Below are 23,092 nucleotides of genomic sequence, written 5' to 3' on the forward strand. Positions count from 1 at the left end.
TATCTTCTATAATTGAAACTTTGTAGCCTTGAGCGGAGCCAAGCCTCCTGCTTGCTCCGTGGCCACAGCCATTTTTGTTGGGATTTATTTACCTTCTATAATTGAAACTTTGTAGCCGAGGCCAAGGCAGGCCAGGGCTGTGGGAGCTTGGCTTCCTCCATTGCTGGGGGCTACTCAAGCCTCCTGCTCTCTCCAGCTCCATGGCTGCAGCCATTTTTGTTGGGATTTATTTATCTTCTATAATTGAAACTTTGTAGCCTTGAGTGAGGAGGCCTGGGCCCACCAGGGTGTGCGGAAAGCTTGACTTCCTCCATTGCCAGGGAAACCCAAGCCTCCTGCTCGCTCCGTGGCCGCAGCCATCTTGGTTGGGTTAATTTGCATACTCGCTCCTGACTGGCTGGTTGGCTTGTGGATGTAGCGGAGTGATGGTTAATTTGCATATTACTCTTTTATTTGATAGGATACTAGTGACCCAGTGCGTGAAATTGTGCGAGACCCAGACCAGTGGGACATTGCGCAAGACCTGGGACCCAGAGTCAAGTCCCTGCCCACCCACTCGTGCCTCACCACACACGCAGCCCTGCCCACCCACACACACCTCACCATGCACCAGACTCCTGGTGACCGGTCTTTATTATATAGATAGATGATAATTTTATGTGTCAACTTGGCTGTGTCATGGTGCCCAGATATTTGGTCAAACATTATTCTGGAAGTTTTCCGTGAAGGAGTTCTTGGATAAGATTAACATTTAAACTGGGGGGTCTGAGTGAAGCTGTACTCTCCATAATATGGGTGGACCTCATCCAGCCAGTTAAACAGCTTAACCTTTTGCACTCGGATGTCGAGTGTGACTTGACATGGTTAGCATCGGTAGCAGGAATTGAGAAAAAAGCGAGTGCAAAGGGTTAATGGAAAAAGGCTGATCTCCGTTGAGCAAAAAGGAATTCTTGCAGCAGACTGCCTTTGAACTCAATTGCAAATCTTCCCTTGGATCTCTGGACTGCTGGTCCACCTTATATATAGATATTTTACTTTTCTAAAACTAAAAAGTTTGGTTTGGATTCTTAAATTATCTCACAAAAATAAGTAGTGTTTCCTTTCTGACTCATCTTTCTTAAAACATCCATAAATATGCACTTATTACCATCAGCCCAAAAAGGGTTCCAGAATTATTAAATCTCTATTTCCCATCAAGGATTACAAACCCCAATTACTGATCTGCTACTATGTGATGATTAATAGTGACAAAATCTTTACTAAATATAATTATTAATTGTTAAAGTTCAACTTCACGTATGAAACAAAAAACTTCATAACTCTACAATCTCAACCAGTATTTCTATTAATAATAAAGTCAATGTTATTAAACAAAAGCTTCAATAACATTTTGGAATATTAAAATGGTGTTTTTAAGGAATCTGTGCCATTTATCCAAATTAGTATGAAGTTTCTTGTGGCAAGTCAGAAACTCAACCAACCGGTTAAATTCAAAAATCTATGTAGACATGTTAAGGTTAGTATTGACATTTCATATAAAACTGACTGAAAAAAAGCAAAGAATATAATTAATTATTAATTATATTTGTTCAATAGGGTAAATATTTCATCTGAAAATAACTAATATTTGAAAAGGGTATAAAAAATCAAGTTTTACATCTTCTGAGAGTTATTCTTCAGAGTAAATGCTTTATTACTACATATATTTCATGTAGCTATAGTTGAAAAATTATATAACATCAAAACACCAAAATTTAATTCTGTTGGCAGAATGATTGACACATTTTTAAAAAAAACATGAAAACGAATCTTTCCTTTAGGAACTGAAGAATAATTCAAGAATTAGGCAGCTTAACCATTAACATGCAGATTAGGGACAGAGGTTATCACTCGACACAATGGTTCCGTGGGCCTCTGTGTGCCTATATGCACAGAAGGGTTAGATGTTCAGAAAGAGCACTAAGAAGTCATACACAGGCAGTGCAGGAAATCTCACTAAGAAAAATAGGGAAATCAAGGAAGCAACAGTAGACAAACAATATATTACAGTTTGGAAAATACTTTTGACTAAGAGATTACTAAACAGATGGCAGTGGCATATCAAGAGGGGTAGAATAGTGGGAGTGGTTTGCCTCAGCTTAATAGAAATATTTTATTACTGATATTATTCAGAATTGGCAGCACATGGTGATACTAAAAACTACTTTTAGCTTGTTTCATTGTTATTTTAGAATCATCTACAGATAGTACATGCTCCTGTTGCTTACACCTTGGGTGTACTGCTGCCATCACACCCAACTCTTGATACAGCACTAACAACACAGACGACTAAATAACCTGTTTGATACTATTCCTATGTCAAAGAAAACTTGTTTAAGCCACATTAACAGAAAGCGTTCCCAAAAGAGAGGTAAAAGAATTTAGACTCCATAATTATTTTTACTACTATCTATACTAATAAAAGGGTAATATGCCAATTAGATCAGACAGACCAACATCTTCCAGACAACATTACAGATGTCCTTCCTGACAAAGCCGGGGGCGTGGCCAGTCTGCAAACAACCCGCGGCCCCTCACCCAGGCAGGCCCCACCTCAAGTGGGGCCCCCCACCCCGATAGGGGCATGGCCAGGCTGCAAACTGCCTGCTCCCCTTTGCCCAGGCTGGCCACACCCCCCACTGGGGATACCCATACCGATCGGGGGCGTGGCCGGCCTGAAAACAACCCGCGGCCCCTTGCCCAGGCTGGCCCCATCCCCCAGCGGGACTCCCCACCCCGATTCGGGGCCCCCTTCAGGTCAGGCCAGCCAGCCCCCACCCATGCACCAGGCCTCTATCCTATATAATCCTATATAATAAAAGGGTAATATGCAAATTGATCCTAATGGCAGAACAACCAGAATGACCGCTGGACCAGTCACTATGAGGCGCACTGACCACCTCTTGGTCCCTTTCCCCATCTGGCAGGCTCAGATCGCCTGATGGCCACTCACGGCGAGGATGGGGCTGGCGAGCAGGTGGGAAGAGCGGACCTCTCGGTCCCTTCCCCCGGCCGTCAGGCACCAATCACCCAATGGTGAACGGGGAACCGAGGGTGGGTGGTGGAGGGGGGCGGGGCTGGCTGCGGGCAGCTGGGGAAGATGGCCCTGATCACAGGCCAGGCCTAGGGATCATACCTGTGCACAAATTTCATGCGCTGGGCCTCTAGTCCTATATAATAAAAGCCTAATATGCTAAGTGTCTGGTCGTCCATTCAACCAATCAAAGCACAATATGAAAATGATATGCTAAGGCACACAACCGCTCGCTATGATGTGCACTGACCACCAGGGGGCAGACACTCTGACCGGTAGGTTAGCTTCCTGTCGGGGTCCAGACGATTGGGACTGAGCGAGATGGGCCAGACACGCCCTGGAGTCTTCCCACGGTCCCTCCCTGCCTGGCCAACTTCCCACATCACTCCCCAGCCCCAATCGTGCACCGGTGGGGTCCCTCGGCCTGGCCTGCACCCTCTTGCAATCTGGGACTCCTCGGGGAATGTCAGAGAGCCGGTTTTGGCCTGATCCCAGAGGCCAGGTTGAGGGACCCCACTGGTGCACAAATTCATGCACCAGGCCTCTAGTAGTTAATACTACTGTAAGTGGTTCAAGCACATTATACATTAACAAAAACTTTAGGACTGGTTTAAAAATCAGTTTATATTCATCTAATAAACATATTTTCATGATGAAAATATAATTTACAATAAAATGCAACATTATCTCTATGGGAGGAAAATTCCCTTTAGGCCCAGATTTTATTCTTTTAGAGATCATAAGAAAGGTCAGTATCTCAAAAGTAGTTATAGTTTTTCCCTATGCTGACTCCACTGCTTAAAAGCAGAAATTTTCAGCTTCATAAAGACTAAAAGAATTTCCCATTTTTGTTCTGTAAATCTACTATTTGTAAATAGATTATTCTAATTTTAATAAATATAAAGGTTGCATGAGGAAAAAATTCTTTCAACCAAATTTCTGATGTGTTATCAGTCTTAGTCTAAATGCTTTCTAGATATGAGAATTGAAGATGAAACAACTACCATTAAATGTACTTCCAGATTTATTGAAGGTAAATGAAATATGATATTGCAACATCTGATTTGAAGGACAGAAGTTAAATGCATTAAATATAGAGCAAAACGGTTCAGTAGGCCTCTGTGTGCCGATCAGCTGCACTTATCTACACACAAGTAGAGATCAAATCATCATTTCCAGCACTGTATTTATAATTGTTTGAAATGAAGGCTCTGTTATAAACCTTACTATAGTTGCTACCTTCACAAAGAAAAACAAAAGTACAATAATGTAATTATGTAATAGAGAATTTGAGGTTTAAATAACTTTAATCTATTAAGTTTTAATAAACAATTTCATGTTAGATGGTAAAGAAAAAAAAAAGGCAAAAACTATTCTTCCACATAAAATAAAATCCAATTTCTGAAGATTTTAAATTCTTAAAATTTAATGTACCTTAACATGGCAAGGCTTCTCAATGATGTACTCAATTTTAATTAATAAAGGCTTTGTGGCATAAGAGTGCTACTAATATAGTGGATTAATATCTCTTCTTCTAACAGGTAACTTAGCAAGCAGTTGGCTCCAAGTTTTATTTTCAAGTTATTCATAAATATGTCAATTTCTAGAGTTTGCCCGGCCTTTAATAACCAATGAAAACAACTGAATTCTTTATTTACAGACTTAAGAAAAAAACAAAAGCTTAGGAAAACAAATGTGTTCTCTTTCACCTCTTCAGTAGATGACAGCTAGCTATGTCAGAAAAGGACACATTATATAAAAAGCTCAATGTGAGGCTATGTTGAGACTGTAGCACACCCACTCCCTCTTATAAGGTTAACAGACCTATATAGCACTGATATCTAGACATAACTAGAAAATACTCCAAATGTAAATGCATCTTTCTTGCTTAAACGTAACTACATATCAACTTACCAAATCTCTATGCAACACCCAGTTAGCATGCAGGTAGTGAATCCCATCTAGGATCTGATATAATAGTGACTTCACCATTCCCCGAGGTAACTGAACTGGCTTCTTATTTGCTTTTGAAGCTCTGTGAAACTTGATTATATGCTGGGGGGAAAAAAGAAAAACATCATCAGACACTTAGAAAAGAGGGGACGATAATGTGATGTATAATATTTTCCTAACAGAGAAAGAAACAGGGATTTCCAAATACACTGAAAAAATAATTTCACATTCTGCTGAATAACAAGTCACTTATAAACTTCCTAATAACTGGAGTTAAATTTTCATTTCTAATCATAAGATAGTGTCTCACAAAATAAATGATTACAATAGAGAAGTAGGAAATAATGTGGTTTTATTTTAAAGTATAATTAAAAATTACTTTTAGAGTATATTTAACCTTAGTTTATCTAATAGAAAAATTTCCAGAACAGAATCAATTTTTTTTTTTTCTGTAGTGACTAAATGAAAAGAAAATCAGAAAAAATTTCAAGAGATACTTTGGCATAGATGTGCTACCTATTTTTGATATATGGGTTAAAGAAAGCAAAAAGGGAAATAGTTCAATAAAATATACAGCATGAAGAAATAACATGTAAATGATCAGTTCACACTGGAAATACTTAGAAATATGAAAAATTCCGATAAAAAAAAAAGTCTTGTACCATCTGTCAAAGCTTTCTAGGTAAAGTATTAGTGGACATCCAGGAAAACACAATACCACTTCATAAATAGAAAAATGATCACTTTATAAATAACTATATCTCAACAGAAATAAGACCCAATATTTCAAAATCTCCTGACAGCTTTCTTCATTTTAATTAAAGCATTCTTAAACTGCAAGAAAGTATAGAAGTCAGCTGCAGTCAGCTCTGTGGTGTGCGCCATAGCGCATATGCACAAGAACAGACTGGAGCAGGACTTGTGAGTGGAAATGAAGCATGCGCTTGAAATTCGTAAACATCATTAAAACAAGAATGAGATATTTAATATTATAGGGTAACACTTTTTTACTTCCTATTTTCTTATGATATAGGACTAACTAGTGATTAATGAGTGAAAGCATATTACCTTCCAAAGATAAAATAGACATCAAAGACTACCTGGTGGGAAGTATCATTCACCACATATGTAGTATGATTAATCTAATGTAATGCTACTAAACAATTTATTAGTAGCATTACAGTATTTTAATTTTCTCCTCAATCATTTTTCTCAAAGCATTTAAGAGAAGGCAAAGAAAATAATAATCTAGAATGTTTTGTCACCTAAAAAATGATGTGGCAATCAAGTCTGTTCAGTTTAGGATGAGCTAGTGGCTCTCAGAGCTTAATAAAATTATATTAAAATACATCATCTTTTAAAAATGTAAAACCCACCAGAATGAAAGAAACACATATGGAGGGGAGGTAAGATAATCAATTAATGCTACATACATTTCTTCAGTTAATGCTTTCACTGGGGTTTTACAAATCACTTTTTTACCAATATTTTATAACTACAAAAAAACAATGTGAACATTTTTACCTTTATTTTTATTACAGGGCTATATAACAAATTTAAGGTATGCATACCATGAAATTTCACCAACACTAAGTGATTTTATAAATCACTCTTTTAATAACTATTTTTTGGTTACCCTCTGCTGTCTTATATTCCAGCTCATTCATTAAAATATTCTAATTAAAAGAAGAAAATAAAACAAATAAAGCAGGTTTTAGTAAACGGAATTGTCATTTGGTTTTCATTAAAATGAACATTAAAAGTACTTATCTGTCTTCAAAGAGTATTAATAAGAAGATGATAAAGCCAATGTTGACTATCTAGACACATTTGGCAACATGACATACAGTATAATTTGTGAAAGTATGATTATTACACCTTCATGTAAAGTGAAATATTATGTACCAGCATTCTCGAAATCACAGTGAATACCAACCATTACCTCCTATGCTCAACTATGTTTCACTACAAATCATGTTTATAATCTAGCCTGTAAATCTATAATAATAAAAGTGTAATATGCTGATTAGACCGGATGTCCTTTCGGGACAAAGCCGGGGCTGCAGCCATGGGATCGAGGCAGCCACCGTGGCTGCGAGGGAGGGATCCAGGCAGCTGCAGCTGCAAAGGCCTACCCTTGCACGAATTTCATGCATCAGGCCTCTAGTCTTCTCATAAATTGGAATTACATTTGATTTCACGTTAGGCTTGAGGATGTAGTGTTCAACTTGATGTTGATCACCTGATTTACCAAATTTGTATTAAAAGAACCCCAATTAGATTAGATTAGATATCTTTAAAAAGAACAGAAGCTAATAATAAAAGAAAAATATTTACAACCAGCATGAACCTTGGACAACAGTTTCATAAAACAGAAAATTTCATGTATCTAATTTTCTGTTTGAAATAATTATTTCCAGATAACTTATAAAAACAATTTGAATCATATCACATTTAGTATGGAAAATTAAAATCTACAAGGAGTGAAACTATTTCTTAAAAATCTGAAAGCATATAGAATTCTTATAGCAGAATATGCCCAATTCTACTAAGTACAATTTTGAATTTCTGATAATGAAAATAGAAAATATATTATGATTAATAATTTTTATCAATATACCATCATTTTTTTCATTATATAAGCTAAACTGATAAAGTTCAATTACTTGACTTCAAGAATCTTCAAATGTTTGAGTCTAGATATCTAAAATTTTCTCATTATAGGTCAGACAAACACTAAATAACTAAAAGCCACAATCTAATCTACTTTCATTCTGACCTAATTTTGTAGTAGAGCTCTCTGCCACAAAGAATTCTTCTTATAGCAGAATATGCCCAATTCTACTAAGTACAATTTTGAATTTCTGATAATGAAAATAGAAAATATATTAGAACACTGATTATCAATTGTGAATGATATTCAAATTATGATTAATAATATTTTCCTACATTTGTATCATATACTTAGTTTTAAAGCTTTTTGAATGCAAAATTATGCTTCAAAAAATCCTGTAAAAAAAAAAAGGCAAGAGAAGTATTACATTTTACAGATGGGAGAAACTACAGCTTCACAGCCATTAAGAGACTTGCCTAATGGCACATGACAACAGAACCATCAGATCTGTCTAGTCTTCCAAATATAACGTATTTGTCTCTCTACATGAGGAGACCACCTTCTCATTTTATATTTCTTCACACTACAGAATAAAAAGGAAATATGCTGCTTTTAAATTTTATAACAAAACTTTATACAGATTTTTTAATTTTTAATAAAAATGTATAGTTAGGCAACAATACTGAATAGCTGTTTATACTCTTCAGATTCTATTTTTTTCTGTAACATGTTACAAAGGTCAAACTTGAAAAATCAAAATGTGACACAAAGCAAAAAACTCTAGACTTGGCACTATATAAGCCACATTTTATGAGGTTACTTTTATTTTGAAATGTTTTTAGTCATTCTTATTACCCCTGATTAAAACTAGTGACCGTATGTCTACCAGCAATTCACCTTACCCAGAGGTCATGTTCAGCGTAGTCAAACAGAAGCCATACTTTCCTGTCTGCATGAGATAGAAACACCTTTTGAAGAGAGATGACATTTGGATGCTTAAGCTCTCGAAGTAACTGCAAAACAAAGGAAATTCATTTAAAAATCTTTGCCATAAAAATGTTTGAAAATACAATTTGTAAATCAAAGGCAATACAAATCCAATCCTAAAATCTAATAGTTTTCAATCCTAAAAATCTAGTAAGTCCTCACACAATTTTGACATGTCAATACAAGGTGCTTCAGTAATAAATGAGAAAAAATCTTTGGGGAAAAGATATTATCAGAATAAATCTACCTTGTTATTTAGTTCAGCGGTCACCAACCTTTCGGACCTCACGGACCACCAGTGGTCTGGGAACCACTGGTTGGCAACTAATGGTTTAGCTGGTTTTTAAAAAAATCTTTATTGTTGAAGAGTATTACAGATGTTCCCCCCTTCCCCCTCCATTGCTCTCCTTCACCGAAATCCCATCCTGCCCCAGACCTTCACCACCCTGTTGTCTGTGTCCATGGGTAATGTATTTATGTATATAAGTTCTCTGGTTAATCTCTTCCTGCCCTCCCCTCCCCCTTTCCCTCTGAGATCCATCAGTTTGTTTCAAGTTTCCATGCCTCTGGTTCTATTTTATTCACCAGTTTATTTTGTTCATTAGATCCCTTGTTTGTTTATTTTTACTTTTAGATTCAATTACTGATAGATATGTATTTATTGCCCATATTTTTAATCTTTTTCTTCTTCTTAAAGAAGACCCTTTCACATTTCATGTAATACTGGGTTGGTGGTGAGGAACTCCATTAGCTTCTTTTCTGTGAAGCTCTTTATCTGACCTTTAGTTCTAAATGATAGCTTTGCTGGGTAGAGTAATCTCAGATATAAATCCTTGCTTTTCATTACTTTGAATATTTCTTGCCAATCCCTTCTGGCTGGCAAAGGTTCTGTTGAGAAACTAGCTGACAAGTGTATGGATGCTCCCTTGTAGGTAACTAACTGCTTTTCTCTTGCTGCTTTTAAGGTTCTCTTTTTGTTTAAAACGTTTTGCATTTTAATTATGACGTGTCTTGGTGTGGGCCTCTTTGGGTTCCTCTAATTTGGGACTCTCTGTGCTTCCTGGACTTGTATGTCTGTTTCTTTGACCAGGTAGGGGGAGTTTTCTGTCATTATTCTTCAATATCTTGCTGTCTATTCCCTTTCTGGCAGCCCCATGATGCGAATGTTGGTACACTTGAAATTGTCCCAGAGGCTCCTTACACTATCTTCATATTTTTGGAATCTTTTTTCTTTTTGTTCTTCTGATTGGGTGTTTTTTATTTCATATTCCAAATCACTAATTTGTTTCTTGGCATCCTCTATTCTACTGTTGATTCCCTGTCAAGTTATTTTTTGTTTGTTTGTTTATGCTGCTTCTGAGCCCCCAGGTAGCAGATGGAGCTGGAACGATAGGCAATTAAGAATATGCTGGCTGGGCAAGGCTGCACCCAAGGGCTCCCCCCTAGAAATGATCCCTTAAAGCAGGGGTGGGGAACGTCTGGCCTGTGGGCTGGATAAGACCAGCAAAATCATTTGGTCTCGCCCTGTCAAAGGCACTATGGGTGAGTTAATTAAATGTTTGACCACATATAAAAGGCTAACTTTTCAAATATATTTTTTATTTATTTCAGAGACAAGGGGAGAGGGAAAGAGAGAAACATTAATGATGAGAGAGAATCATTGATTGGTTGCACTCCCCCTACTAGGGATTGAGCTGCAATCTGGGCATGTGCACTCACTGGGAATCAAACCATGACCTGCTGGTTCATAGGTGGACATTCAACCATTGAGCCATTCTGCGGAGAGAGCAGGCTAATTTTAAAAATTTTGTTTATTGATTTCAGAGAGGAAGGGAGAGGGAGAGATAGAAACATCAATGATGAAAGAGAATCATTGATCGGCTACCTCCTGCATGACTCCATACTGGAGCCTGAAACCGGGCATGTGCCCTGACTGGGAATCAAACCGTGACCTCCTAATTCATAGGTCGATGCTCAACCACTGAACCAAGCTGGTCCGGCAGCAGGTTTATTTTTCAGTTGATCATAAAATTTATCTTCATTTCAGTTAGTGTATCCTTCATTTCTGACTGATCCTTTTTCATGTCTTTTATGTTCTCACTAAGTTCCTTGAAGATCTCATTAAGTTCCTTGAGCATCCTTTTAACCATTGTTTGGAACTCTGTAGTTTGCTTACTTCCATTTCACTTAGTTCTTTTTCTGGAGACTTCTTGTTCTTCCACTTGTGACATGTTCCTTTGTCTCCGCAATTTGGCTGCTTCCGTGTGTTTGTTTCTATGTATTCAGTAGAGCTGCTATTTCTCCTGGAATTGGTAGAATGGCCTTGTGTACTAGTTGTTCTGTAGGGCCCAGTGGCTCAGCTGGGCACTGTAGGTGTGCCCCTATGTGGGCTGTGTGCACTGTCCCGTTGTACTTGAGCCTTGATTGCTGATCCTGTCACTATGAGGGACTGACCCCCAGGCAAACTGGCTATGTGAACCAGCTGTGACTACAGAGGAAGAGATGCTATGCAGGAGACACCCCTAGGGAGCAGAACTTTTTGGTGCTCACTAGTCAGCCCCTTGAGTGTGTTGCTCATGGATGTGGTAGGGCTGTAATCTGACATGGTAGGGTTGTAATCTGGTGTAGTCTGAAGCTGAGCACCAGGTGCACTGACTCTGGAGCCTCCTGGGAGGTTCAAAATCAGCTACTGCCTGTGCCCTGCCTGAAGCCACCTGGCACAAGCTACAGAGTGATCTGCAAATAACTGCTACTTGTGTTGGGCTTGGATGTGCCCGGGAGAGGCCAAGCTGTACAGCTGATTGCTAGTGTCAGGCCTAGGGCCACTTATCAACAAGTATGGGGTATACTGAGGCCAGCTCCTGCTTATTTGAGAGATTTTAGGAAAGTCTGTAATCTGAACTAGGACAGGCTTCATATGGAAAAGCCACTGCAAATTGGGTGTGGCAGGGTCGCAGGGAATCACTTGGATGAGCAGTGTGGGCCAGGTTGATGGAGACTCAGATATGGCGACTGCCTGCTGGCACTGTGACGGGGAGGTCTCAGCAAAGGAACAATTACCTCTGCCAGCACTTCTGTCTGGGAGAAAGCTGCCCCCAGTTCTTGCCCTGATGCCAGACAATTTAGTTCCTCCCTGCATATCCCTGGATCCTTTCAGGCTGCTGCCCCGGCACTGGAGCTCAGAGAGAATGAGTCCGAGTAAGTCTGTGCAGCGGCCCTTTAATAGGAAATGCCTGGGACTCCAGCCACCCTCTGTCACTCAGCCACAATCCCTGCTGGATTTTATAGCCTGAAGTTATGGGTACTTCTCTTGCTGGCACTGGAACCCTGGGCTAAGGCTTCTGATATGGCTTGGGACTCCTTGTTCCTCATGGGTACCTCCACAGCCAACATATCCCTCCCAATTAAACAAACACTACAGGTTGGTGTCGAAGCAGCGCATTATGTGCCTCTGCCACACTTACTAGTCTCAATGTGGCTTCTTCTTTAATTTTCTAGTTGTAGGACTTCCAGTTCTGAATAATGGCTGTTCTGTAGTTTAGTTGTACTTTTGAGGTGGTTGTGGGAGGAAGTGAGTACTGAATTTACCTAAGCCACCATGTTGACCCTCCTCCGTAGTTGGTTTTTAACTTTATTTTAATACTAGAGGCCCGGTGCACGAAATTCGTGCACAGGGGTGTGTGTGTCCCTCAGCCAGCCTGCACCCTCTCCAATCTGGGATCCCTCTCACAATCTAGTACTGCTGGCTCCCAACTGTTCACCTGCCTGCCTTCCTGATTGCCCCTAACCGCTTCTGCCTGCCAGCCTGATCACCCCCTAACCACTCCCCTGCCAGCCTGATTAATGCCTAACTGCTCCCCTGCCAGCCTGATTGCCCCTAACTGCCCTCCCCTTCAGGCCTGGTCCCCCTCAACTGCCCTCCCCCGAAGGCCTGGTCCCCCCGCAACTGCTCTCCCCTGCAGGCCTGGGTCCCCCCCCATTCCCAACTACCCTTCCCTGCAGGCCCAGTCGCCCCCAACTTCCCTCCTCTGCCAGCCTGGTCACCCTAACTGCCCTCCCCTGCAGGCTTGATCGCCCTCAACTACCCTCCCTTATAGGCCTGGTCCCTCCCAACTGCCCTTCCCTGCTGGCCTGATCGCCCACAACTGCCCTCCTTTGCAGGCCTAGTCCCTCCCAACTGCCCTGCCCTGCTGGCCATCTTGTGGTGGCCATCTTGCGTCTACATGGGGGCAGCCATCTTTGACCACATGGGGGCAGCCATCTTGTGTGTTGGAGTGACAGTCAATTTGCATATTGCTCTTTTATTAGGATAGAGGCCTGGTCCATGGGTAGGGGCCAGCTGGTTTGCCCTGAAGGGTGTCCCAGATCAGGGTGGGGGTTCCCTTGCGATATGGGGCGGCCTAGGCGAGGGGCCTGTGATGGTTTTCAGGCTGGCCACGCCCCCTGGTGACCCAAGCGGAGGCCCTGGTATCTGGGATTTGTTTATCTTCTATTATTGAAACTTTGTAGCCTTGAGTGGAGGCTAGGGCCAGCCAGGGCAGGCAGGAAGCTTGGCTTCCTCCATCGCCGGGGCAACCCAAGCCTCTTGCTTGCTCCAGCTCTGTGGCTTGCCGCCATCTTGGTTGGGCTAATTTGCATACTCGCTCCTGACTGGCTGGTGGGTGTGGCTTGGCGTAGCGGAGTGATGGTTAATTTGCATGTTTCTCTTTTATTAGTGTAGATTTTATTGTGGTAAAACTTGATAACAAAAAATTATCATTTTATCAATTTTAAGTATACAATTCATTAGTAATAAGTTCATTTTCAATGTTATACAACCTTCCCCATTCTCCATTTTAGAAATTTTTCATTATCCTAAACAGATACTTGGTATCCATTAAACAAGAAATCCCCATTTCCCTCTACCTCTCAGCCATTGGTAACCTCTATTCTACTTTCTGTTTCCATGAACTTGCCTATTTTAGGTACTTTAAATCTAAGTAGAATTATACAGTATCTGTCCTTTTTGTGCCTGGTTTATTTCACTTAGCATAATATCTTTAAGGTTTATCCATGTTGTAGCATGTGTCAGAATTTCATTCCTTTTTATGGCTGAATACATTCCTATGTAACTTTACACCACATTTTGTCTATCTAGTCATCTGCTGATGAACATGAGTTGTTTCCATGTTCTTGACTACTCTGAATAATGCTGCTGTTAACATTGGTATACAGGTAACTGAGTCCACTACTTTGAATGCTTTAGGTATATGCCTAGAAGTGAAATGACTGGATCATATGATAATTCTATGTTTAATTTTTTAAGACACCATCAAACTGATTTTACAGCAGCTGTACCAATTTACATTCCCATCAGCAATGCATGAGGGTTTCAAATTCTCCACATCTTCAGCACACTTACTTTTTTTTAAATATCTGAATCCTAATTGGTATGAAGTAGTGTCTCATTGTGATTTTGATTTGCATTTCCCTAATGGCTAATGATGTTGAGCATCATTTCATGTGCTTATTGGTCATTTGTATATTTTCTTTGGAGAAATGTGTGTTCATGTCTTTTGCTCATTTCTGAGTTGGGTTTTTTGTTGTTGTTGTTGTTGAGCTATAATTCTTTATATAATTTAGACATTAATCCCTTAACAGACACACAATTTAGAAATATTTTCTCCCATTCTGTTAGTTGTCTATGTTTTGACATCACAAAACAATTGAACTTAAAACAAATCTTTAGGTTGCAATTCTTTTAAAAACGAACTAATTAAAACATTAGAAAACACATTAATTAACACCAAATATCAAATGAGAATTTAAAGATATGTAACTTTGTGACATATAGTACCTTTTTTTTTTAGGAATTTAAATTATGTAGTAAAGTTGATTAAAATTTTGTAAACATTTTCATAAAATAATACATAATTTATACAGACAGAAGCATCCAAATAGTACACATTTTCATGGGCTTAACCTTTCTCACCTCCTAGAAGAATATTTTTCTATTTAAAGTCTTTTATCTCCTTATTTTATCCTAAATATTTAATAACCAAAGTGGGCCTAATTTTCCATCAGTTAAAAAGCACTCCCATCCCATCAGGCAAAAAGACAAATAATATCAATAATGTCAAGAAAAATCTTCTAATGAAGCCTGATATATTTTTTAAAAGTTAATTTACACAGTGCCTTCCAAATGTGTTCCAAATACATGACAGGCATGTGAGAATATCAAGGTCTTAGAACTTACAACTTCAGTACCTTTTATGAGAACACTGACACTAAAACAAGAATCAATATAAATAGAATGTTAAAATATCAGGGGCTCTAAAATAAATTCAGAATGAATCGATTATACATTTTGTCACTTATATTACTATTCTCTAAAAGGTGATAATTATTTTATTCAGGAGCAAGATTAAATTCAAGTTATATATTTCTGCTTTTAGAATATAATTTCAAACTTATGAGACTTTACAGATTATGTACAAATCCTCAAACCTAAAGGCCAGTACTTAAAAGGGACCATATCCTAATTAATAAACAAGGCAAGGAATCTGATAGGGAAAGCCCAGAGTTCAGGGTCACCCAGGATCATCCAGCTGGTTGAAAGAGCTAAACCTAGTGCTAAATTCATCTCAGTTCTGGGTCAGTGTTTTCTCCATTACCTCACACTTCTTGGCTAGGCAGCTATTTCAAGTCCTTTCTGGAAACTGGCAGAGTGGAAATTAACACAAACAAATTCCAAAGCTCTGGCAAAAGTTCTCTCCAATTATTAGAAACCTACATATAAAGCTATTGTTAGATATTGCTTCAATTTCACCTCCAAGATAAGGTTTAGTTCCTGTATTAAAAAAAAAAAAATTAAATAGCAACCATTTTATTAAGCTCTTCCAAGCAGCCAAGCATGGTGCTAAGCATATGACAAACATTATCTGAATCATGAATTAACCTATGAAATATGTATTTATATTACAGTAGACTCCTTATCCACAGTTTTACTTTCCATGGTTTCAGATACCATCAATTGTGGTCTAAAAATATTAGGTTGAAAATTCCAGAAATAATTGGGTGCCAATCTAAGTAGCATGATGAAATCTCATGCCATCTAGGCCCGGATATGAATCATCCCCCTTGTCTAGCATATCCACACTGCATACACTACCCACCCATTAATCACTTAGTAACTGTCTCAGTTACCAGATTCATTATCATGGTATCACCATGCCTGTGTTCAAGTAACCTTTATTTTACTAAATAATGACCCCAAAGCTATTTACCTACCTTTTATTACAGTATATTGTCATAGTTGTTCTAGTTTACTATTAGTTATTATTGTTTATCTCTTATTGTGCCTAATTTATAAATTAAAACTTATCATGGGTAGCTATGTATAGGAAAAAACAGTACAAATGACCCTCGAACAACATGGGTTTGAATTACACAGGTCCACTTATACATGGATTTTTTTCAATAAATACCATAAGTATATTCTCTTCCTTATGATTTTCTTTTTAAAAAATTTTTTTTAATTGATTTCAGAGAGGAAGGGGGGTGGGGGGAAGAAAAGATCAATGATGAGAGAGGAATCATTTGCCTTCTGCATGCCTCACACTGGGGATCAAGCCCACAACCCAGGCATATGCCCTAGCTGGAAATCGAACCATGACCTCCTGGTTCTTCGGTTGATACTCAACCACTGAGCCATGTCGGCTGGGCCCTTATGATTTTGTTAATGACATTTTGTTTTCTTTATTTTAAGAATACATTATATAATACATATATTAAAATATGTATTAATCTAGTATTTATATTATTCATAAGGCTTCTGGTCAATAGTAGGCTATTAGTTAAGTTTCTGGAAAGTCAAAAGTTATGCTCGGGCCCTGGACAGTGGCTTAGTTGGTAAGTGTTGTTCCTATATGCCAGGGTTGTGGGTTTAATCCCCAGTCAGGGCACATACAAGAATCAACCAATGAATGCATAAATAAGTGGAACAATGAATCAACATTTCTCTCTCTCTCTTTCCTTTTCTCAATCAATAAAAAATAAATAAATAAATAAAAAGTTATGCTCAGATTTTCAACTGTGCAGGACAGGGTGGGCAGTTTCAGTGCCCCTAAACCCCATGTTGTTTAAGGGTCAACTGAATAGTATGTAGGGCTCAGTACTACGTGTGTTGTTTTAGACACCCAGCAGGAGACCATATCCCCTGTGGACAAAGGGGGATTACAGTTCTTTTACTTTACAAATGAGGAAATAGCGGATTAAATAATTTGCTCAAGGTCATATTCCTAGGTAATGGTTAGAATCAAGATTTAAATGCTTTAAAAATTAATTAACTTTTAAAATACAAAGCCAATACTCCATGGCCAATACCAACCAATACCTCCCCAAAGCTAATACCCTGGGGACCTAGTTCTTTTTACAATCTACACAAAGAAGGTTTAAATATATACTAGGTTATGAAATGAACAGTGGCAGGCACTGTGTCTTGCTGGACATTGCCCTACTAGCTTCTAACACATTGCTTGGCACCTGGGAGGCACATATTAAGTATTTGGTACATAAATATATGAATAAATGAATTATTATGTCCAAAAAAGTGCCTAGGCTCCTCATCATAACCCTATGAGATACTCTTGTAAGTCCTATCTTACAAATGACAAAACTAAAACAGGGAAATTAAGTAAGTTGCTTTGGGCCCTTCAAGATAGTTAACAGGTAAAGCTAGAATAAGACCTCAGGTAATCTAGCTAGGATCTTAACCACTACATACAATATTGTAAAACTGGTGCTCTGACATTGTCAGAGCATTCCACATATCTGATAAATAGAACTTTAGCATTTCTTCACCCCACACAGAGCCCCCCATATAGAGATGCCTATTTCTTAACATTTTGTACGTTATTTTTTGCCCCTTAGAAGATTTTGTGTCAAAACCATTTAAATAAAAGGTTTAAATAACTTTATACAATGGTTTCCGTTACAGAAACCATCTAAGTTTATCTAATTCTACTGGGAATAAAATCTTATAATTTCCTTAGTACTAAGATCACTGCTAAAAATATAAATGTTTATCATTTATAATAAACTTAATTCATTCCAATTGTGCCGTAAAATAGAAAATAGGTTAAGAAAATCTGTAATAATCTCAAAATGACATTGACTTTTAATTTAAAAAATTTTAAAGCAAAACAAAAATAATAAATTCTAAATTTATGCCTTAAGTATGGTTGAATTAAAATTACTATGAAAGCATATAGAGAACTATTCCAAAATTTATTTCAATATTTTGAAAAGCTGTCGATCCTTTTCTTCAATAGAATTCTTGCAAATTAATTTTAAAAACTGAGGTGCTCAGATTAAAGTACATGTGGGCTTTAAAAATAGAGTCTTTACCTCTGCTCCCCTAAGCTTCCCTATCCCAATTACAAGGCATCCTCTAGGAATAAGGAGGATCCACTAAAGCAGTTTGAAAACCAGCATGCTCACAGGAAATTTTGGAAACACAAAGCAAACCATTTACAATACAGTGAGGATGAAGATATGCAATGCTCTTAACTTTGGTAGAAATTCTCAGAGTTCTTTCATTTCTCCCTTCTTTTAGAATTACTGAGCAAAGACTATGTGTCAAGCCTAGTACACACTAGTGAAGAAATGTCTTACAGTGAGTGTAGTGGGGGTAGGACCAACAAATAGAAAATAAATAAACAAATAAAAAGAAACTCCTTATAGTTATAACTTGTAATAAGTGCTATGAAGAAAGGAAATTGGGTACAGATTATCCTATATAATAAAAGCATAGTATGCAAATTGTCCCCTCGACCAGAGTTCTTGTGGGAGTTCGACCAGGGGGTGGGCCAGCCAGGGGAAGGGAGGGAGGCCCTAGCACTGGCAGTCAGCCGTGGGAAGGGAGAAAGGCCCTGGCCAGGGGTGGGGGTAGGCAGCTGGGGAAAAGGAGGGAGTACCCAGCCTGCAGCCACTAGGGACCCTACCAGTGCTCAAATTTCATGCACTGGGCCTCTAGTAAAAGAATAATGAAGGTGAGTGGTAGGAAAACAGGACTTCTCAGAGGAAGATTTCATACATGGAAGGGAGAAAGGTCTGATAAGATTTGGCAGAGAAGATGGGATTTTCTTTCCCTTTTTTAATTATGGAAACTAGAGGCCTGGTACATGAAATTCATGCAGGGGGGGAGGTGTCCCTCAGCCCAGCCTGCACCCTCTCCAATCTGGGACATCCCTCTCACAATCCGGGACTGCTGGCTCCCAACCACTTGCCTGCCTGAATGCCTGATTACCCCTAACCGCTTCTGCCTGCCAGCCTGATCGATGTCTAACTGCTACCCTGCTGGCCCGATTGCCCCCTACTGCCCTCCCCTGCTGGCCTAATCGCCCCCAACTGCCTTCCCCTGCCGACCTGGTCACCAATAACTGCCCTCCCCTGCAGGTCTGGTCCCCCCAACTGCCCTCCCTCCCCTGCAGGCCTGGTCGTCCCCCACTGCCCTCTCCTGCCAGCCTGGTCACCCCCAACTGCCCTCCCCTGCTGGCCTGATTACCCACAACTACCCTCCCCTGCCAGCCATCTTGTGACCACATGGGGGCAGCCATCTTGTGCAAGGGCATGATGGTCAATTTGCATATTACCTCTTTATTATATAGGCTTTTTTCAGAAGTATATAATATAGAAGAGTAAGTCAAAGCAAATCCCTATATACGTGGAGCCTTAGTTGTCAAACTTACTTCATTCCAGAAGGATGTTGGGGAAGTGATTTGTTTGAAAATCAATTGTTATAGAAACTCTGTCAGAAAATAGAGGATGAGAAAATGCTCCCTAACTTTTTTCATGAGGACACTATAATCTAGATACCAAAGACAAAGATAGTACAGCAAAGCATGCCAAACTCAAAGGCTAACACAGGCCAAATAAATAAGGTTTAAGTTTATGTGGGCTGCAAAACACCAAAAGCTTCAATTTTCATAGAAATGTAGGTGTATTTCGATAGAGAAATGCTGACTACAAAGGGCTAAAAAAAATGAGTAATCGTACCTAATAATAGACAAACATGTAAATTGACCGTACCTCCGCTACGCCCACAGCCAATCAGAGTGAGTATGCAAATTAGAAGGCCAAAGATGGCGGCTGCCCAGCTGCTCCAGGCGCAGAGTGGCCAGGTGGGGCAGGGTGCCTGCTATGAGAGGGAGGGTAGGGGGCAAAGGGATCTACAGGAGCGGAGTGCCACAGCGAAGACAAATCTGGAGACTCCAGAGTCTGCAGCAAAGACGAAGATGGCAGACTCCGGCCAGAGTGAAGTCCTGGGTCCCAGGTGCCAGAGGAAAACCGGTGCTGGAAGCCAAGGGAAGGAAGGCCTATTGCACGAATCTCTTCGTGCAACGGGCCTCTAGTTGATAACATAAAATAATAAAAATTAATATTTTTTAAATAAAAATTAGCCCTAACCAGTTTGGCTCAGTGGCTAGAGTGTTGGCCTGCGGACTCAAGGGTCTCAGGTTCAATTCCAATCAAGGGCATGTACCTTGGTTGCAGGCACATATCCAGTAGGGAGTGTGCAGGAGGCAGCTGATCGATGTTTCTCTCTCATTGATGTTTCTAACTCTCTATCCCTCTCCCTTCCTCTCTATAAAAAAAAAACAATAAAATATATTTTAAAATAAATAAATAAATAAAAATTAATATTTTTCTTGAACATTAACTTACCAGATACTGAATAACAGCACAAATTAATAAGCGTAATGCAAATAAACCTATTTTTCTTGTTCTCTGAAAGTGAAGTATTTCCTATTGCGCACACCAAACAAGTCAGTACAAGACTAATGACGTGGCAATCGGCTGCTAAAATATTCGCTGCTAGTATTAATGGAGAGAAATGGTGCGCCTACAAGTAGAGCACATAAGGGAAATGAATGCAACACGATGACAGTAATCAGTCATTAGCGAACATTGTAGTTCGTTATTAATAATTATGTATAACAGGATATTGTAAAAATTAAGTTACGAAATTTTTATTAAAATGTTTCTCACATACCGTTATATTGGCTGGGCTGCAAAAATATTCATTGTGGGCTGCATGCGGCCCACGGGCCGTGAGTTTGACATGCTTGCAGTACAGGAAAGATAATTAGACTAACATCCTTCAAACTCATATTACCTAGAACTCCTTAACAACACAAAAAGCATTTGATAAAATTCAATACCATTTATGAAAAAATAGAAGGCAACAACCTAAGGCTGGCTAATGACATCTATTAAAAAGCTATAATTATTTAGCATTTTATGAAACACTGAAAATACTTGACCCCACGATTGGGAACAAGTCACAGAGATCTGCTCTCACTACTATTCAACATTGCATGCAAGGTCCTAGACAGTGCAATAAAAAAAAAAAATTTAAAAGCATGAAGATGGAAAGAAGTAAAATCATTTTTAGTCACAGATGATATAATTATATAGAAAATCACAATATATCACCAAAAACCTACCAGTGAATTTAGATATGTAATATATACAGTATAAGTATATAAATATATATACAACATTAAAAAACCAATTGTATTTCTAAGTACAGAAGCAAATAAATGGAAAATAAAAACTTTCAAATAATTCCATGTATAATGTTGTCAGAAAACATGAAGTGCTTAGGAGTGAATTTAACAAAAGATGTACAAAAATTCTATACTAAAAACTATAAAACACTGAGAGAAATGAAAGAAAACACTATAAAATGGAAAGTGCGTCTTTCTAAATTCATGGCTTGGAAGTTTCAATATTATTAAGGTGTAAATTCTCTGAATCGATCGAAATCATAACCCCAGCAAGGATTTTTTAGAATTAGAAATTGACTAGCCAATTAAAAGTTTATATAATAATGCAAAGTTCAAACAATCCTGAAACAGAACAAAGCTGGTGCTTTTGTAAGGCCATATTTCAAGTCTTGCTATAATGATAGAGCAGATATTTTCAACATTTTACATCTCCTGGCACACATGACCTAAACACTAAAATTCTGTGGCACACTAAAATACTATATTATATTTTTTGCTGATGTGACAAAAAATATAGGTATAATTTTGATTCATTCACACCTAATGGCTATTGTTGTGTTGGCTGTTGTTATTTTTTTTTAATTTGACAATTTAAGGAGAAACAGATTAGTGCCCCTGACTAAATAAATAGGTATTGCATGTTTTAAAAATTCTTGTAGCACAGGGGTTGAAAATCGCTGAGCTAGAATAATCTGGTATTGGCATAAGGATAGACAAAGAGGTCAATAGAATGAATAGAGCCCAGAAATGGTCCTACACTTACAAAGCCATTTTGTTTTCTACAAAGGTACCAAAGGAATTCAACAGGAAACTGAATAACTTCAAAAAACAATTGTATATTCATATGGAATGAGAAGAGCAGAGCCTCAAACCCTACAGCATATCACAAACAAAATTTAATCACAGACTAGAAAATAAAGTTATATCTATAAAAGCTTTTTGAAGAAAATGTAATTATCTTCACAATCAGTGGATCGATAAAGATTTCTTCAGCCAGGCACAGAAAACAATAGTCATAAAAGGAAAAAATTCATAAATTAATCAAAATTAAAAATTTCTGTTCACCTTAGGCTAAAGAACGACAATTAGTACATTAAAACAAGCTTTCATATTCCTTTTTGTGCTTAAACTAAATTTACAGTTTTCATTATAAACATAAATATGTCTGTTCCTGAAATCAATTGAGTTTTGTTGTCTTTAAAACTTTTGGTTGAAATATAATAAACATAGAGAAAAGCACTCACCCACAAGAGCACAGCTCAGTGAGTTTTCACATATTAAGCCCATATGACCAGACTCAGAGTAAGATCAATAGAACATTACTAGCATTCTGAAAACTACCTTGTCCCCCATCCATGCCACTCCGTCCCCTCCAAAAGTAATCACTATCATGACTCCTCACGTCACTACCATAGTTCAATGGATTTTAATCCTTTAAACTGACTATAATAGTAGGTGTTGAAGAACTGACAGTTGATGTACAGATTTGCCTCAAGATTCAAAATCATGAAAAATGTATCAATTAAGTAAAATACAATTTCCAACCCGGCATACCTTTGGCTAAGAATGCCCTCCATCTCACCCTATTCTTCCCTCATGTTGGTAATTCTTACATGTCCTCCAAAACCTGGAACCTTCCGTGACTTCTGTAGTTTAGAGGTCTACCCTTCTCCCATTCTCTGTACACTTCTATCATAGTCCTTGGAACACTATATTATAATACTAGAGGCCCGGTGCACGAAATTCGTGCACGGGGCGGGGGGGGTGGTGTCCCTCAGCCTGGCCTGCACCCTCTCCAATCAGGACCCCTCGGGGGATGTCCGACTGCATGCAGGATTGGGCCTAAACCGGCAGTCAGACATCCCTCTCACAATCTATCCAGGACCACTGGCTCCTAACTACGCACCTGCCTGT

General features: G+C 38.7%; 1 protein-coding gene across 5 annotated transcripts in view; it reads right to left on the reverse strand.

Moving 5' to 3' along the window:
- CDK8 (cyclin dependent kinase 8) overlaps positions 1-23,092 on the reverse strand; it is a 166,782-nt gene that overhangs the window by 65,465 nt on the left and 78,225 nt on the right. For 4 of the 5 annotated variants that reach the window (XM_028128132.2, XM_008153366.3, XM_008153365.3 and 1 more), the window contains exons 3-4: positions 8,543-8,653; positions 4,988-5,128 (exon numbers count right to left, since the gene is read on the reverse strand). In XM_028128132.2, coding sequence (XP_027983933.1) covers positions 4,988-5,128; positions 8,543-8,653 — 252 coding nt within the window. Of the gene's footprint in view, positions 1-4,987; positions 5,129-8,542; positions 8,654-23,092 lie in introns of those variants that run through there. The other variant, XM_054718749.1, reaches the window with a different exon arrangement.

The sequence above is a fragment of the Eptesicus fuscus genome, chromosome 7 (assembly GCF_027574615.1).
Source record: "Eptesicus fuscus isolate TK198812 chromosome 7, DD_ASM_mEF_20220401, whole genome shotgun sequence".
Lineage (NCBI taxonomy): Eukaryota > Metazoa > Chordata > Mammalia > Chiroptera > Vespertilionidae > Eptesicus > Eptesicus fuscus.